The sequence below is a fragment of the Gekko japonicus genome, unplaced genomic scaffold (assembly GCF_001447785.1).
Source record: "Gekko japonicus isolate JY-2015 unplaced genomic scaffold, Gekko_japonicus_V1.1 scaffold298, whole genome shotgun sequence".
In the NCBI taxonomy this organism is placed as follows: domain Eukaryota; kingdom Metazoa; phylum Chordata; class Lepidosauria; order Squamata; family Gekkonidae; genus Gekko; species Gekko japonicus.
Window position 1 is genome coordinate 177,580 of NW_015163615.1, and position 19,348 is coordinate 196,927.

General features: G+C 42.6%; 1 protein-coding gene across 3 annotated transcripts in view; it reads left to right on the plus strand.

Annotated features, from left to right (window-relative positions):
- KDM3B (lysine (K)-specific demethylase 3B) overlaps nt 1–18,370 on the plus strand; it is a 66,335-nt gene extending 47,965 nt beyond the window's left edge. For all 3 annotated transcript variants that reach the window (XM_015407402.1, XM_015407403.1, XM_015407404.1), the window contains exons 16-24: nt 4,774–5,040; nt 6,632–6,803; nt 7,840–7,930; nt 8,038–8,168; nt 11,814–11,933; nt 13,190–13,329; nt 13,643–13,819; nt 16,197–16,331; nt 17,030–18,370. In XM_015407402.1, the coding sequence (XP_015262888.1) occupies nt 4,774–5,040; nt 6,632–6,803; nt 7,840–7,930; nt 8,038–8,168; nt 11,814–11,933; nt 13,190–13,329; nt 13,643–13,819; nt 16,197–16,331; nt 17,030–17,110 (1,314 nt within the window). In that variant the 3' untranslated portion in view covers nt 17,111–18,370. The remainder of the gene's footprint in view (nt 1–4,773; nt 5,041–6,631; nt 6,804–7,839; nt 7,931–8,037; nt 8,169–11,813; nt 11,934–13,189; nt 13,330–13,642; nt 13,820–16,196; nt 16,332–17,029) is intronic.
- Nucleotides 18,371–19,348: the final 978 nt, after the last annotated feature.

Here is a 19,348-nt window from a genome sequence, read left to right on the forward strand (position 1 = left end):
CAATCACCAAATCTGAGGATCCAGTCCTGGAGGATGAACCAGTCTTGATTCCTCATACCCCATCCCCCCATCTTATGGAGCCAGGAATCTGTCTCTGAAGGGGAGTTCGTACCAGATCGTCCTCCCCCCCCCCTTCATGGGAGAAGAAGCAGCCAGTTCCAACAGCTGCCCTGCAAGTCTCCTAGAGTTCATCTCAATCTGTTCCAACACAACAATTCCCACCGCTGTGGTTTGGGATGCCTTGGTAGTCACCCCTCAGGGCCCTTGGCCAACATACCTCCCACAAGAGTAGCCGGATCCATATGCTACGGTTCTGTCCTACCCACTGGTTCCACATCAACCACAACAGTACAGCTTACCTTGTTTCCAGTAGGAACAACAATCTGATTCCGAACCTGTTGAATAGGACTTTCGCTCTAGTGTTGAATCTGAACCCCCATCTGATCCATTCCCCTTTGGGGTGCTGGGCAGTGCATCTCCAGCATCTCCTAATGAAGTCCTTAGGCTCTACTCTGAGCAGATGCTCAGAATGGCCAGTCCTTAGACACTGACATGTCTTCATCTAACCCATGTCCAAAGAACAAGATCTTGTCTGCCATCTACTTGGATGCCCTGGGACAAGGAGCCTTCCTGGTCTTGGACAATTTCCTTAACATGGCCACAGCACTATGGGAGAAGCCATTTACCATTCCAGCCACATCCAGGAAGATTGAAAATCTTTATATGGTGAAGCAGACTGACTGCAAGTTTCTGTTTATATACCTTCCCCTGTCCTCCCTTGTGGCTGAGGAAGTACAGTCCAGGCATCGCTCTGGGACTCACTCCACAACCATCAGCAAGGAGGGTTGCAAGGTGGACCCCCTAGGCCATAAATTCTATTCTGTGGCAGCCTTAAATTTCAAAATTGCTAATTACCAGGCTATTATGGCTGTTTATCAATTGTTCTTGTGGAAAGACCTATTATCTTATTTTGATGTAATTCCAGAGGATAAACGCTCATTGGTCAAGATCCTCCATGCAGAAGCCACCAGGCTTTCAAAGCAGCAAATTAATGCCAGCCGGCCTGCAGCTGACTGCTCTGCTCATTCCATGGCCTCTGCAGTCTCCATCAGATGCTTTGCTTGGCTCTACTGCAGAGCCTTTCCTCCAGATATTAAGGCCAAAATAGAGGATCTACTTTTTGAGGGTGATCTATTATTCTCAGTGCGCGTGGATGACACTTCGGCACAAAATAAAAAGAATAAGCAGACCACCAGATCCCTGGGGGTGACCCCAGCTCAAGCTCAACCCCACACACCATTTTGCTTCCAGGGACCACTTCCAGCATCAGACATATTATAAAGGGGGTTCTTCTGCCTCCTCCCCTTATCCCCCTCAACACCACTACTCTGCATCTCCTTCTCAGCTGAAGAGAAGAGCCCCTTGATCCTGTTCAGGGCCATCACAACCACACAGTCTCTCGAGGACTCACATCAAGGTTTAAAGGCTTTGTTCTGACTAACTGCTTAACCTTTGGTTGATCCCCTGTTCTTGGACCAGCTTGTTCCCTTTTCAGGACACGTGGTATGGGATCATGTCAGACTCCAGGGTGCTGGAGGGATACAAGCTGGAGTTCCGAACAAAACCTCCTCTGGATCCCCCCGCTGCCGGACATAGTAGTAGTCTGGGCTTCTCCTTCCAGCAGTGCAGGAACTGTTGGCTAAAGGTGATATCCAACCTATGTACCTCTCAGACTTGGACAAGATCCGCTTGTAAAGCGGCGCACTGTATTCTGATAGCCCCTTTCTGGTCTCATCAGATTTTGTTTTCAGACCTGTTGAGCTGCACAGAAGAATAAAGACGAAAACAGGGTTGCACTTAACCTGCAACAGTTTGTCAAGTTGTCTTCTGTGCAGATGATCCAGCGCAGGCGCACTAGACCCATTGGTGTGAATGCACAGATGACCACTCGAAGATCACCAGTTACTGGTAAGCAACCTGTTTTTCTTCTGCCTCCTCCCCTTATCCCTCTCAACACCACTACTCTGCACCTCCTTCTCAGCTGAAGAGAAGAGCCCCTTGATCCTGTTCAGGGCCATCACAACCACACAGTCTCTCGAGGACTCACATCAAGGTTTAAAGGCTTTGTTCTGACTAACTGCTTAACCTTTGGTTGATCCCCTGTTCTTGGACCAGCTTGTTCCCTTTTCAGGACACCTGGTATGGGATCATGTCAGACTCCAGGGTGCTGGAGGGATACAAGCTGGAGTTCCGAACCAAACCTCCTCTGGATCCCCCCGCTGCCGGACATAGTAGTAGTCTGGGCTTCTCCTTCCAGCAGTGCAGGAACTGTTGGCTAAAGGTGATATCCAACCTATGTACCTCTCAGACTTGGACAAGATCCGCTTGTAAAATACGCACTGTATTCTGATAGCCCCTTTCTGGTCCCATCAGATTTTGTTTTCAGACCTGTTGAGCATGTCCAAGGTTCCCCATATCCATCTGCACCTGGCCATAGACCTTCTTCACTTAGACCAGTCAAGATATCCAGTAGTGGCCAAGTTGCATCTGACAGCATGGCTCCTGAATCCACCAGCTCAGCCATTTCACAAGGAGTGCTAGATGTGTTGCTCAACGTGCATAAGCATAGCACTTGTAAATCTAATGCTTATAAATGCCATAGGTTTCTTTCCTGGGCCCTTGACGAGGGATTCTCTGCACCATCTGCCCCCCTGCCCATTATTTTAGTCTATTTCCTCTCCTTACAGGAAACAGGGTTGGCACCCGTAAAAGAACACCTAGAGGCTATTTCAGCCTTCCACAACTTCACTGATGGTTCAAAATCTCTCATTTCACTGCCAACCAATTTTTGAAGAGCCTGTAAAATCTTTATCCCCCTAGGGCTTCAATTGTCTCTCAACGGTCCCTTTTGCAAGTGTTGGCCGAGCTGACGCTCACACCCTTTGTAGCCTCTTGCCCCTTGGCGCTGTTATCCCTAAAGAGCTGTTTTTTGGTGGCCATTACCTCCACTAGGCGAGTTGGCAAAACTGAGGGATGATTCCCCCCCCCCCCCCTTCAGCTTTTCCCTAAGAAGGTTGTGCTTCAACCTAGTGTCGAGTTTCAACTTAAGGTTGTTTCCAGTTTCCATATGACTCAGATGGTATTCCTACTCGTATTCTTCCTGAAATCCTCCTCTTCCCAGCAGACTGGATAGTAAGAGGCCTTTATTATACTGCCAACAGCATACACGGTCATTCTTTTAAGGGCCATGGTCTATTTATTTGCTTTGTTGGCTCTCGTATGGGCCTCTCTGCATCCTCACAATCACTCTCTCAGTGGCTAGTTCACACGATAAAACTCTGTTACAGTCAAGCCAGTGTCCCTTGCCCCCTGGCAATTAAGGCTCACTCCACCAGGTTGCAGGCCTTGTCAGCAGCGCTTCTCCAAGGGATCCCTCTTGCCAACATCTGTTGGGCTGCAATGTGGTCCTCCTCGGACACATTTATGTTTCACTATGCTGTGGACACCGATGCCAGATGAGAATCAGCCATTGGGAAGGCTGTCCTACACTTTCTGTTTGATGGCTCACACCCACCTCCGGGTATGTAGCTTGGGAATCTCCCAGATGTAGAGCTGCACAGAAGAATAAAGACGAAAACAGGGTTGCACTTAACCTGCAACAGTTTGTCAAGTTGTCTTCTGTGCAGATACATATTTCCCTCTCTCCTTCGTCGCCGTGAGCTTGTTTTTCCTGTTTATATCCACATGCTGAGCTCTGGCGGCGTAGGAGAATGGTGGGGAAGATGGCAGCACTCCCCCTTGGTGTCTTGCTTTTGGAGGGAAGCAAGCACCTGTGCCAAAAGGGGAGGAGCTCCCTTGCAGAGCTTTAGAGCTAGAAGTTATTTCCAGAAGCAGACCTGTTCGTGCACAGTCCCAAATGTGTGTTTGTACAGAAGACATCTCAACCAACAACAGTTACAGGTAAGTGTTTTGTTTTTCCATCAGTCCTAGGGAGATTAAAAGGGGGAAAAAATAGAGTGCTGAGCTACCCTAGAGAGGCATTTAATCCCTAGATCACAACTTCTGGCAGCATGAGAGTCCATTTTTGTTTAACCTTGCTGTTAATAGTTTGTCTTAAATTCAAACTGGGAATTACGATTTTTTTCTTAAGGTTCATTGGCTTCTATTTCACATTTTTTATTTTCAAATGTGGGAAAGATGGATTCCTTCATCAGAGGGCTGGGAGTGTCTAAAGTATAGAAGGGGGAATGGGTCAATAAGATGGAAGCCAGAATAAGAGCAAAGAGAGAAGGGGAAGTGGACAAGAGAAAACAGTACGTCCAGATGTGACCTTTGGCAGAAAATGAGATTCCCTTCTAGCCTATTGAATCTTCACAGGGCCCGTACTGACCTTTGGCAGAAAATGAGATTCCCTTCCAGCCTATTGTATTCATAATTTACACAAGACTGTGGCTTGAATATGAAGTGCCATGAATGGAGTAGAGCTTGCGGAGTTAATCCTTGCTAATTCCCACATGCCACCCCCAAAAGCCCTTTGGGATGGTTGTAGGACCTTGGGTGTTCAGTGGGTTCAGCAAAGCCCTCCCCTCCAGTTGTATTTGCAATAAGGGGCAGATTTTTATTTGTTCCCACTGAAGCTACTCACTTTATCCCATTGTCCTTTGCTTACCAGTTCCCTGCAGTAGAAAGGGAAAATTGGCAAAGATTTGCCCTGATCGCTTCTGTGTTTACAGTTCTTGGCATCCAGTTGTTCTGTGGATTTGTATCTTCTAGGGTACCAAGAGCAAAACCACTTTGCCCAACTTCCTTGATCATATAATTGCTTCAGTGGTGGAAAACAAGAAGGTGTCTGATGCCACTAAACGAACAAGCAATTTGCCTGACACTCAGAAGGAAGTGAAAGAAATGGTAATGGGATTAAATGTGCTGGACCCACACACTTCCCATTCTTGGCTCTGTGATGGAAGGCTTCTGTGTCTGCATGACCCCAGCAACAAAAACAACTGGAAGATCTTCAGGGAATGCTGGAAACAAGGCCAGGTAAAGTGTTACCCTGATCATAGTCTTGATTTTTGTGGCAATACTTACATGAGCTTTTCAAGAAAGCTTGCTACTTTGTGCACGTTACACAATACCAGTTCAGGCTTAAGTTCTATGAAGAAAAAAAAAATTGTGCATTCATAGATGATGCAAGCATGAGAGTTTCTACTGGAAGTAGAACTTAGTATATTGAAAACTTCAGTAGAACAAAGCTTGAGTCCAGGGGCACCTTTAAGACCAACAAAGTTTAATTCTGGATATAAGCTTTCGTGTGCATGCACACTTCATCAGATATATTAAAACAGTTTTCCTCAAGCCTTACATATACGTAGTAACTCCAACTATATGTAAGGCTTGAGGAAAACTTTTTCCATATATCTGAGGAATTGTGTGTGCACACGAAAGCTTATACCCAGAATTAAACTCTTTTAGTCTTAAAGGTGCCTCTGGACTCAAACTGTTGCTTCAGACCATCATGGTTACCCACCTGAAAACTCCAGTGTTCAGTTAAAATAAAACAGGAAGTTGGATTCTTACTTTTCCCTTCCACATGCAGAAGGACGCACCCACTTGCACAAGATTTCTGTTGATTTCCCTCCTCCACTAAAGGCCTCTGTCCCCCCCCCCCCCCCCCCGGTTGTCCTCAAGTCCACTCATCACCCAGGAGCTGCAGTTTGGGGAGTACAGCAGGGTGCTGTGGGGAAGGCAAGGAGGAAGAGTTCAATTTCACAAGCACAACAGTGGTTATGGCACTTAAAATCCAGCTCTTATGTTTCTAACCTTCAAGGTTAGGAAGGTATACTAGAAAAGGGAAGACAGACAGCCTTTGTAACTCCCATGGAGGAGCACCATTTTTTTCTCTTTTCCCCAAAGGAACTTTAGTGCAATCTTGCATCAAAGGTATCAGTGTGCTTTAGCATTCAGTACAGTGATGCCAGTGAGAGGAGGCCTTTAAAATCATGGTCTGAAGTATCTTTTTTCCCCTTTTTTTGTTTTGTTTTGTAACATCCATTATAAAGAAGAGCTATGGGGAACTCTAAAGCTTGTGCACTGTTTTGTGCCATTTTAGCTGGCCCCTTATAATGTGGATTGTGGTTTGGGGGTTTTGATTTTGGACCAGTATGGCTGCAGCAACTTCTGTAGAAAATGCTTACAATGCTTGGTGCGCTCCATAATCAGAATTGGCTCAGCAGGATTACTAGCACTCAGGAGGCGTGGATTCTGTCTCCAGTATAATTTCTTGCCCTCCCCATGATTAACACAAATAGAATTATGTAAAATAAGTAAATATATGCATAATGAATTTGTGTACACTTATACAACCAGCTGTTGTGGGCACATAATATAGATTTCTGTAGGTAGTGCTGTGTGGTAGGAGAGTAAAAGCAAGCTTGCTCAATATACCTATATTTATTCTTGCCATAGGAGTTGCTTTGTGGTTTCATTTGTCCTTTGTCATTTGCATCCCATGTAGTTAGTTACACAGTATGTATTTTACTTATGCAGTGCACAAGGCCAGGATTTATCTAGAAAAGGTGGTTAGATGGCTTCTGATTGTTGTATTGGAAAAATCTTGTGTATCTTTCCACAGCCTGTTCTAGTTTCTGGTGTCCATAAGAAGCTGAAGCCTGAGCTCTGGAAACCAGAGGCATTTAGCCAAGAATTTGGAGATCAAGATGTGGATCTGGTTAATTGTAGGAATTGTGCTATAATCTCAGATGTGAAAGTGCGTGATTTCTGGGATGGTTTTGAAGTCATTTCTAGTAAGTGATCTCTAATGCTTGAATGTCTAGGTTAATAATTCGGTGTGAAAATATCTTCTTAAACCCTTTTAAGTGCAATTGAAGCTTTGATATCCTCCCAAAGTAGACTAGGATTTATTTTTAATGTTAGGGATTTTTTTGTTATAGGTAATTGCTCCACCTCAATGACTATACGAAGAGCAGCTTACACTGAATAATAAAACTACAATTCTTAAAAAGTCAGAAAAAATGGTAAAACAGTAGCAGTAGAACATGTAAACGATAAGATAATAAATATCCTAATGAAGCACTAAGATACTTTAAAAATGCCACCTAAAGCTGGTGAATAAGGTGGACTATATATACAATAAATATATAAATCACTCAGCACCTAAAATAATGGAACTGAGCCCTAGGTAAGCCTCATTGAGGAGAGAATTCCAGAGTGTAGGCACTATCGCTATCACTAAAAAGGCCCTCACTTGGATACACACACACCTAGCCTTTTGTTGCCTCATTAAAGGTAGTAAGATCAATTCTTATATCTTTCTATCCGCTCCTTTATGTGTAACACCTTCCAGTATTTCACTCATAACAGTTTTTATAGTATCAAATCAAGAAATTCTAAGTCAAATTAATCTTCTCATTTTCCTTTGGAACCATACCACCTGCTTCTTCTACCCCCTGATAGGCTCTGATATCAGGCTTTATTTTTGATTACTACAAAGATCATTATTAGAGTCTATTCCATGACAGTGTGAATTGGTTATGTTTTTTCACATTCACCCTGTTTTTGTTCTCTGTGTAGTAGTATATCAAGGTTTAATCTTTTCTCACAATAGTTCTGTGAAATAAGTGAGTTTAAAAATATTAATTTGCCGGCAGCTTCCCTGTGAACTTCATGGTTAATGTGGGATTTGAACTCTCCCTGGCTTGCTACATCATACTAGCTATCCGTTATAGACTTTAGTTGTCCCCCTTAGTTTGATCATTTAGGCGGAAAGACAAATGTAGTGGGAGACTATCATCCAAACCAAGTGAAACTACTTCTTTGCAGAGCGCCTGAGAGCAGATGATGGACAGCCTATGGTACTGAAGTTGAAGGACTGGCCTCCAGGAGAAGATTTCAGAGACATGATGCCTACAAGGTAAGCTTGTTTGTTGGACTTGTTCTGTGACTTAGCAACAATTGTTGGTATTGTGCTATTACGTTATCTCCCATTCCTGTGTCTAACACAGTACTTTCTGTTTTCAGGTTTGAGGACTTGATGGAGAATCTCCCTCTCCCAGAATACACCAAGAGGGATGGAAGACTCAATCTGGCGTCTAGGTTGCCAAGCTACTTTGTACGACCTGATTTGGGTCCCAAAATGTATAATGCCTATGGTATGTAGGCTGGGAGATTATGATTTGGCAATATTTTTACTCATAGTTCCTGTAACGTGAAAATCCAATGCTTGTTGGTGTGGAATAAGCAGCTATGTTATCTTTAATCTTTTAGCCTCTTGCTGAACATCCTGGTTTTTTGTAGGTGCAATATTATTCAAATGTGTCAAGGCTTCCGCACAAGCTTTTAAGGAGAAATGTGACCTTACTATAGGTGGAAGATATTTGGTAACCAATGTATAAATAGAATAGTCTTGTCAGTCTTAAACCTTGCAAGATTGAAAACTGTTTGTTTTATATCAGATAAGTGACAGCCAGTTTGATGTAGTGCTTAAGAGTGGCAGACTTTAATCTGGAGAACTGGGTTTGATTCCCCACTCCTCCACATGCAGCCAGCTGGGTGACTTTCGGTGAGTCACAGTTCTCTCAAGAGCAGTTCTCTCAGAGTTCTCTCAGCCCCCCCACCTCACAGGGTGTCTGTTGTGGGGAGAGGAAGGGAAGATGATTATAAGCTGCTTTGAGACTCCTGAGTGAAGGGCGGTGTATAAATCCAATTCTTCTTCTTTACTGCTGTTAGTTTAAATTAGAAGGAGCTGATGAGTTTATACAGTGTTGATCAGCAGAGCATGCCAGGCATTTAAGTGGCTGTCCCCATTCCAGAGGGGGAATCTCTTTCTGAGACCTCTAGTGACCAGTTTAGGATTTTGTGGGGGGGGAAATCTGTCTCTCATATCCACTTATTTGGAATGCACTGTTGGTGCAGATCTGGGTGGAGCATCAAAGCATCTGCTTGTTCAGTTTTCATGTGTAAGTTTCATTTGAAACTTGACAAGATTTTTAAAGATTTAAGCCTCACCATTTCCTCACTTGCTCATCTTCACTAAAAAAAACACTTGGGTTAAAAATTCTTTCAACACAGAGGTAAATTGTTGGTCTGAACAGTAATAAACCAGTTTCAACTTTACTTTTTGGGGCAATGTGATCAAGCTTGACAGTTCTAGGGCAGCTGCAGGAATTGAGTGAAAGGGTAGGGGATTTTTAATTATTCAGTGTTTGAGATAAAGACCACATTGATTGCCCTGGTTAACAATATTCAGACAAGGACTTTCTAACTCTGTTCATGCTTTCTTTCATCAGCTCTTGATATAGTTGACCATCCTCTTGGAGTATTTAAGATAAATGGAATTAATGGGTTCTGTTTCTGCCTAATAGGTTACTGGCAGGGTATAATACTTGGGGATTGCCACTGTGCTCAGTCAGATTTGTACTGTAAGGTTCTGTCTTGTGCCCAGTACTCTTCAGTGTCTAAATGCAGCTTTAGGGAGATAGTTTTCACCAGTTTAAAGTGTGATGTCTTCTATATGTTTCTGATCTCCTGCTGTACTTTCAGATTTCATCAAATCTAGGAGGAGCTGTTCATTCCCTAAATGCTTGCTTAAACACAGTTAGGGGCTAGATGAGTGCTAACCAGGGGTCTTTTCCTAGAAAAAGAGCTGCAGGTGCTCATTAGCATACAGTATGCTAATGAGCTACTAGGGTCTTAGCATAATAGCTCATTAGCATATGCAACGCCCCCTGACATCACCGGAAGTGATGTCAGAAGGGGAAGCAAGGGGGGGGAGGCATCTTCAAAAGCCTCCCCTTCCCTGGGGGGGGGGAATGAAGATCGAAGGGGTTTAAAGTTTAAACCCCTTCTCACTAGAGTTGGGCCGCAGAAGGAGGAAAGAGGGAAGGAAAGAGAGAGAGAGTGAGTAGAGAGAAGGAACGAAGGAATGAAAGAGTGAAAGAAAGAAGGAAGGAAAGAGGAAAAGAAAGAGAAGAAAAGAAGAAGGTAAAGAGAGAAGGAAGGAAAGAGATAAAGGAGAGAATGAAAGGAGGGAAAGAAAGAAAGAGTGAGAAGGGAAGGAGGGAAAGATGTAAAGAGAGAGCAGGAAAGAAGACGGAAAAGAGAGGAAGGAAGAGAAGGGGCTGAAGCTGATGAGCCCCCCCCCCCATCGCAATTCTGACTGCAAGCCACTGAGCTGCGAGCAAGCGGGAACGGGGGAGGACAGACGCAACATAAAATGGCAGCTTGCTGACAGAAAGAGAGAAAGAAAAGGAGGGAAAGAAAAGGAAAGGGGAAAGAAAGGGAAAGAAAGAGGGCAAAGAGATGGGGGAGGGGGGAGGCTCTCCCACCCACCCCCACTCCACCAATCAAGCCTCAGCCACCCTCACTTACCCCGGGAGGTGGCAGGGGGCCCTCTTCTGCCCTCCCATGGGCCGCAGCACTCCGGCATTGGCCCTGGGAGGCAGCAGGGGGCCTCTTCTGCCCTCCCATGGGCTGCAGCACTCTGGCGCTGGCCTGGGGAGGCGGCGGGGGGCCTCTTCTGCCCTCCCATGGGCCGCAGCGCTCCGGCGCTGGCTCTGGGAGGCGGTGGGGGGGCCTCTTCTGCCCTCCCATGGGCCGCAGCGCTCGGCGCTGGCCTGGGGAGGCAGCGGGGGGGGCCAGCGCAGGGATTGGGGGGGCGGGGCTTGCTGCCACCGCCATTTGTTACGGTGCCTGGGCTCCTGGAGCAGCGCTCCAGCGCGCTCCAGCCCCAAAAGACCTTTGGTGCTAACAAGTTTAATTCAGACAAAGCAGTGGTTATGACGAAGTAGCCCTTCCTTTATTCTGGAGGGTTGGCTGTTCTACTCGTGCTGAATGTGGTTATATGGCCTCCTGGAGGATAAAATGCATAATCTCGGTGTTCTCTGGGATCTTGCCACACCAGTAGATTTCCAGGTGATGGCAGTGGCAAATGGTGTTATGATGTTCTATGTGGGGCTGCCTTTGAAGAAGATTTATTAGAGATTTGCTAACACAGAATGATGTGACTTTCTTCCTGACACAGGGTCAGACCACAAGAAACATATACCCATTTTGGTCCCGTTTTTCTGATTGCCTTATACTTTGAGGGCTCAATCTGCTTGTGGTTTCATTTCAAGACCTTATGGTCTGAGGCTTGTGTATATACAGAAGCATCTTTCCCCCTACATTTCCACTGGAGACAATAGATATGCATAGGAAGGTGCTGTTCCATGTTACCTTTACTATGTTGTAGCCTGTGAGGTTGCAGAGTTGTGCCTTCTCTAAGGTGGAACATATGTTCTGGAGTAAGAATTCTCCCACTGGAAGCACACTTTGTTACCTACCTCTCTGTGTGCATTCTGTGGCTAGCTAAAACTTAACTTTTAAGAAAGTTTCTTATGGTTGGCTGAAGGCGGGTAGGCCTGGATTTCTTTCCGTTGATATTTTTAGGAGACCTGTTAATCTTCCTGTTAGGATGGCAGCCTGTTTGGGAAGAGTGAGCCAATTTGTGCTTTCACTAACCTATAAAATAAGCATTCTGTTTTTTCAGTGGGAGCTGTGACTTTCCAAAAGTTGGCATTTTTTTTCCTTATAACATGCTGTTTGATTAGGTTTTCTGCTCTTTGTTTTTCAGGTTGGTAAAATCAGCAGAAAGATCACATTTCTTTGCTGCTGTTGTAATTATTATGAAAAAGGATAAGAGTGCCAGACATGATGACAGGCCTTTTGAATAATTCACAAAGTGCCCTATACACCATTGAAGCATATAGAAATAACAAGTACGGTCAAGCTTGTCTTCTTTCTTTGTTTTCACGTAGGGCTGATAACTGCAGAAGACCGGAGAGTTGGTACAACCAATCTGCATCTGGATGTATCAGATGCGGTAAATGTCATGGTATATGTTGGAATCCCCATTGGAGAAGGTGCACATGATGATGGTAATCTATCTAAACTTTTCAGAGAATAAGAACTTATCCAAGCATTACTTAAATATTTCAAATAATGTTTAACGTAAGCTTATTCTATTGCATTCAATTTATTTTTGTTTTGATGTGTGTGTTCCTTTGTTGCTCTTTGCACATTTGTAGTGTGTATGTATTTTTATTTTACAACATTTGTATCCAGCCTTCCTGCCCTCACAAGGGCCACTATGATAACAAATTAAAACATACACAATAAAATCACGTAAATGCATTAAAACCACCCAAAAAATTATTAAAACAATTAAAACCAGAACTGAAATTACATGCAAAACAAAACACCAGCAATTAAAACCTTTGGTTAGGAAGGAGGAGTCACAGAGGGAATGCCAAGAAACCAAAAAATCTTCCCTCTCTAGTGGAAGATGGCAGCAGAAGGGGACAGACAAATTTCCCTGGGAGAGAGCTCCAGAATTTTGGTGCCACTCCTGAGAAGGCCCTCTCCCAGGTTATCACCTGTCTAATTTCAGAAGGCAGGACCTCCAAAGATGTGATTGGGTAGGTTCAAAGGGGGTAGGTGGTCCTTCAGGTATTTTGGCCCCAAACCATATAGGGCTTTAAAGGTCAGCACCAACACCTCGAATTGTGCCTGAAAACAATTTGGGAGCCAGTGTAGATGGGGCAAGACTGGAAGTACACTTGCAGAAAACACATTGTAGAGTCAGTGAGGGGCAAATGTTTTCAGCATTAACCAGCTAAATCGAGGATGCCTCCTCATGTGACTGAGTAGGTTTGTTAGATTGTTTTGTAATGTCCTTTGTGATGTCTACCAAGCCTCATGAGGATCACTGTGTAAAACATAATGTCAGTGTCTTAGGACAAAACTCCAATGTGGAGTTCTAATTACAGACTTCCATCAGGGAATTTAAGTGCAAACTGATTGGTACCTGTGTGAAACAGGTGTTACAGCATTCTGTTTGATTTTGTTAGGCATAAATAAACATACCTTGTGCATCTGAAGCTCTAGTAATTTTATGCAGTTTAGAGGGAATATTTTCTTCAAAATAATATTAAAGTTGTTTGAAGCCTTTCAGAGTTCTTTCGCCAAAATAAGGCAAGGTAACTTTTCTTAGATTTTTAAGTTGGTTAATTGTCATTAAATTTCATGTGATTGACTTGATGCTAACCTTGTGCTGGCTGAATGATTACAAGGAAATGTACTTTACACTGTGTTAAAAACCAGTGCAACATATTTGTATGAATTGCCCTTTCAGAAGTGCTAAAAACCATTGATGAGGGAGATGCAGATGATGTTACAAAACAGCGAATTCATGAAGCAAAAGAGAAGCCCGGGGCACTGTGGCACATCTATGCTGCTAAGGATGCTGAGAAGATCAGGGAGCTTCTTCGGAAGGTATAATGAGGAGTGGGATCTTTTAACCGTGGCAGCAGTTAGGATGGTTGCTTAGTTTACAGTTGTTGATTATGATCTCTCCTGTCAAATGATGAGCTTGGAACAGTTGATGTGTGTCAAATCTTGGAACAGTTGATCCAAAGTCCAGTCATTAGACCTGGATTCTTTCTGTTGTACCTCTGATTACAACAAAACCCACTTAAGCAACAGTAGAAACCTTGGTGAAATGACTTGGGGAAGAGAGGGTTGTCTGTAGGATACAGATACAGAAGGAGTACACTTAAATGATTAAACTGTGGTATCTTTGCATTAGGTTGGAGAAGAACAAGGGCAAGAAAATCCTCCTGATCATGACCCAATCCATGACCAAAGCTGGTATCTAGATCAGAACTTACGTAAGCGTTTGTACGAGGAATATGGAGTGCAAGGCTGGGCAATAGTGCAGTTCCTGGGAGATGCTGTATTTATTCCTGCAGGTGCCCCTCATCAGGTGAGTGTGGAGTGGTAGTACCCTAAAAATCAGTGTGTAAAATGGCTGACTTTCCCCCATAAATATTACACATACGTATCCAGATAGTTTTTATTCAGCTGTTTCTTTCTTAACCAGTAAACAGTGTTACAGCAATAACCTTATCCAGAAATCTTCCAACCCACCTGTCCTAAATATCCAGAGCTTTATGTATGCAATAGAAAGAAATATTTGGCCTGTACTTGGTAAAATTTCAGAATCAAAGCAGGTTCTGAGCGAACTCCACTGATCAAAGGTTCTGGTTTCAATTCCTGATAGTGTTTGTTGTCCCCCATAGCTACTATTCATATTCTCCACCTCCATTTTGTTCCCTTCCATTCTTTAAGGAAAATACAATCCAAATAGTTTAAATACTTGTATGTTGAAAGCAGAATGAATTATGCAAAGTAATAAAATTTAAAATTGGGGACTCTTTATATTTTTAATTCTGTTTCTATGCCAGCTTATTTGAAATGGTAAACGTGACTTAAAACATAAAATATGACAGTTACATCTATTCCTGTATCAGCTGTACTCTTCATCTACAGCACAAGTTTGTTCACTCTCATCTAGCCTTTAACTGTCTCCACTAGTTAGAATTTCCACTGCCTCCCTGGAATTAGATGGAAAGAACTATTATTAACAACGATTCAGGAATTTTTGGAGTACCTAGTGAGGACCATTACTAGATCTGCTTTAGGACTAAGTGTCAGCTGCCTTGGCCTCTCTGGTCTCAAGGTACAGGCTCTGAAGTTTGCCTGCTTGATGCATATTCAGTAGTCCTTTTGGGGGGAACTTCATACCTGTAAATTCAGATTGTGGTTTCAGGGCAGATGTTTTAATATTGTTACGGGCATCTTAAAAGTATGGGAATCTTTTAAAGGGGCAGATAACTGCCTGCATACACATTGGCTTGGATCCAGGGCCACTCCTGAGTGCAAGGGGACTTCCCTAAATGGCGTGGAATGTAATGTTGAAGCCTTTAGCTGGAAAGCAAAATCATGAATCCTTTTACTTGCACCATCATTTTGGAGCCAGTAAAATTGGATTTTCGTGCTCTCAGTCTTTCAAGGTATCATAGCTAACGTGACACATTTTTAATTTCAAAAATTTGTTTACCTTTTAAGTATTGACTTATTTTGCCACCCCACCACCAAATTATCCACCATACCTTTTTGAGTTCTATGAAATCCTTTTCTTTCTCGCTCTTAGGGATGGGCACGAACTGGGGAAATTCGGTTCATGGTATGTCTGGCCTGGGGAAATTTGGTTCGTGGTATGCCACAAACCGTCACGAACTTTTAGCAGCCAAGCAAACTGGTGAGGTTTGTGACCTGGTAGAATGAATCCTGTGCAAGCAAAAGGCACCAAACTCACAAGGGATCTCCTGCTGACTCTACTCTACTTGCCCTCCAAGTCTAGTGAGGATTAAATTTACAGGGTCTGAGTTACGGCTCCCCCAAATAAGGTGTCCCCAGGAAAGTATTTTACAGGGAAATAGCGGTCATTTCGCCAGAAAGCACTTTCCTGGAGTTACTTTGTTTAGGGGACTGTAACTTGAACCCTGTAAATCCAATCCTCACCAAACTTGTAGGGCAAGTAGAGAAGAAAGCAGGAAATCCCCTGTGAGTTTGGTGTCTCTAGCTTGCACAGGATCTGTTCTATACACTCCTGAACCTGCACCTGTCAAAATGACCGCCTATCATTTTGGTAGACGCAGGTTCAGGGGTGTATAGAACAGATCCTGTGCAAGCTAGAGACATCAGAGTTGCAGGGGACCTCCCACGGATGTTCCTCTACATGCCCTCCAAGTTGTTGCTTTGAAGTTCTGTAAACATTTAGATTGAGCAGAGACAGTCTGTCTGGAAGTTATCCATTTACAAACTTCTATGAGCCTCCACAAATAGCTTGAAGGTTCATGCCAGTTGACCTGCCATGAACTTCACTTCACGAACCACAAACCAGCCAACATTAATCATGAACTTTAGTTTGTGAGCCAGTTTGTGCTCATCCCTACTCACTGCCTTGTTGTATAGCTTTTCATGATAGAGGTTTCTCTTGTCATTCTACTCATCTTGAAAAGAATTATCTTAAGCCTCTTTACTTGTAAAAACTTAAACTGACCCTGGAGAAAATAATTGCAAATTTTGCACAGAAATTGTCTTCTGTTGATAAAGAAGGTGCTGTTATGTCATAGAGTTTTTAATGGAAAACCTTAGAAGATATGCTTAGAACATCTCATCTTTTATCTGTCAAACAGGTGGATCAGGAATATGAGGACTAAGCATCTTTAAGTATCCTGTTACATTATTCAGCTTTGTGATTATCTAACATACAGTTGTTCTGCTTATTTTTGCAGGTTCACAATTTGTATAGCTGCATTAAAGTAGCAGAAGATTTTGTATCTCCAGAACATGTGAAACACTGCTTCCGCCTGACCCAGGAGTTCAGGCACCTGTCTAACACTCACACAAACCATGAAGATAAACTGCAAGTAAGTATCATGGGAAAGCCAAAAGGTTTCAAAGATGGGTGAGTGAAGGGGGAGAGCATAGTACTTGCAAAAATGTGCATGCTTGACAGTGACTACAAGTCAACTCTGAGTGATTTCTGTAGAAAAAGCTTACTTGCGATATGGATTACTAATTAGTGTATACTTAGGCAGAGGGAGGTAGCTGGTTGTCATTTTAGCTATTCTATAGACATTTGTGTTTTTTCAGATTTTTTCATAATACTACTTACATATTAAAAGTTTAACGTGTTGCTAGACTTTATTTAAAACACCTGCTACTGTTTAAAATAATTAATGGGAGTTTTCTTGAAGATTATCATAGCAAAGCAAGTTATTATCAGTTGGCTTTATAGTCTCCAGATTTTGGCTTTAATTTAGTATGTTACTATGCATGTGGGCATTAAAGTGATCTGATTTTCATAACATACAAATATTATAAATGATTTGGTTCAATACTAGTACTTAGTTTTCCCCACTTAAAAGGAACTGTTAGACATATGTTTCTAAAATTTTAGCAGAACTAGTGACTGACACCTTCCCATATTTCTTTTCTGTATATATTCAACCCTAAGTAAAGTGAATGAATATTTAAGGAGCTCTGGCTTCATTAATATATAGTAGGCAAAGAACACTTGTTGAGGGTTTTAATTTTCAGTATGTTCATTTTCTTTTGCTTTTAGGTGAAGAACATTATTTACCACGCAGTGAAAGATGCTGTTGGCACACTCAAGGCTCACGAATCCAAACTGGCTAGGTCTTAGGAACTGATGATTCCAACCCTCCCCCCCTCTGGAGTCTTTTTTTGCTCTCAGTTTAGAAGGGGAGTGTACATGCTTCCCTTGGTAGGAGCCAGTGGGCTTTCGCGAAGAATTGCCAGGGCACTCATATTACACTCTCCAGCCACTTTCTACGCTGCCTCAATACTGAAAATCTGATGGAAGGTCACTGTAACATATAGAATTCCTGAAAAATGAAAGGTGCTGTGTCCCTTTCCTGTGGCCTTTTGCAAATTGCAATTGCATGGAAACCATGTGGTGTTCCTGCATATTGCAATTAGAAAGTGAACCTTTTTCATGCCTAGTTAGTCTTTCCAAGAAGTTAGGAAGAATGATGTGAAGATGGACATCCAGTTGCAGACTTAAGTAGCTAGCTCTGAATGAATGTGACCGCCAGGAAGCCCAGCTACAGAAACATGCGCATTAGTCCTACTGAGTCTGATACAGGCCAAGGAGAAAAGATAAATTTGTCTTCATACTCCCCTTTAACAGTTCTCTAAACACTGTAGAAATGCAGAAACACAGAGAAACCACTGATTTTCCAAGGTGGCTCCAGGATTTAAAATTGTGTATTTAGTGAAAAACTAGGTTTGTAGTGAAACAGTATTTCATGAAAGTAGATATTTTTAGAATTTGAAATACCACAACTGTTCCTGGATTACAAGGAAAGGGACATTGCGTTTAGTCTTCCTTTCAATAAAACCTTTCAAGAAGTGATTCTTAGAAATAAATCCAGAATAGCACAATTGGCCAGAGGAGAGCTAAGAGAAATCAACTCCCAACTCCAGTTTTCACAAATGTAAAAGAAAAGGGGGGAAAAGAATTCTTATGTTTTGGAGATGTTGTACATCTCTCTCTAAACTGGTAAACCAGACAATAGTTCACCAGTTGCCAGATCTAGCTTGGGACTTCTACTTCCCAGAACTAATTTTCAATATCAGCTTTGTCCAGAAATATTTTCAGTAAAATGTTCCTGCTTGATAGAGTTGTATTCTGAATTGTCACCATTGAACTGATGGATTCCATTGTTTGACTGTACATTGGGACTACCTTCTATCCAGCTGTACTGTAGTGCCACCTGCAGGCCTGTTAATATGTTCACGGTTATTTCATTTTTTAAAAAATAAAAGTCATTTACTGTAGAATCTTTTTAAACCCACACTCTACTTGTGGAACAAGATTGTGAATGGGATTGAAGAAAGAAAAAGGCATGAACGTATCAACTCTGTATTTCTTTTCTCTCCCCCCCCCCCTTTGAATCTGGGAGCTGCATTCTTTCCAGTTGCCTGGGGAGATTGCAACAAGGTTTGGTGCACTGTTTCCATTCATCACCTTTTTGGGAAAGAGGTAAAACTGCAAAGTGGCTGCAGCAGCAAACAAGCCAGCCATAGTCAAGTTTTTATTTCCATGCAAGTAGATATGTTGTGGTCTAAATAATACATGATGAAACTAGGGTATCACTTGTCACTATGCTACCTCAGACGGCAACATCATAAACCTTGTGACAGCTGCTGTGACAGAGGAAAAAGGCCAGACCTGGAGGGGCAGATGAGAAATTGGAAAGCAACATCAGCGGTTTTCTTTTTTTCAATTGACACACTGATCTTGGAATAAACTCTGAACAAACTCTTAAACTTCTTCAGGTTTGCTTATAGCCATAGTCAAAGTATCCTGCTATTTAGAGCTATAATAATTTAAACTATGCACTTGTATTGTGTCAATGTCTTGCAAATATTTCTCTCTTGTGTGTCCCAGGTATAAATTACACTCAGATTTCTAAGAATAGTTAAGTAAGTGTTATGATTTCATAAGGCCTTAAAATAATTTCAAAGTAATTTATTCCTTGATTTGGGAATGTTGGTTTTATGTCTTGGCCTGCAGAGAATCTACATAATCTGAGCTTTAAGCACTTTATTTTGTTTAAACATTTATTTTTGCACATTAGCAAATTGTCATGAAAAGAACAAACTGCTGAATCACAAGTTGCTCAACCGTGTGTGATATACAAACAAAACTGATATACTGATATAAATGCTTTATTTGGGGATTCTGGATCTGACTAGCCTAAATAAGGCTCATCTGCTGCTTCATGCTTGGGCAACAGCACTACTTGTGCTCCCATAAATATGGAACTGGGTTGGTGCAAGACTAGAATAATTCCTATGGTATATTGGTACTTGGCTGTAGACACACCTCTCCGCTTACATTGGGAATCACATATGG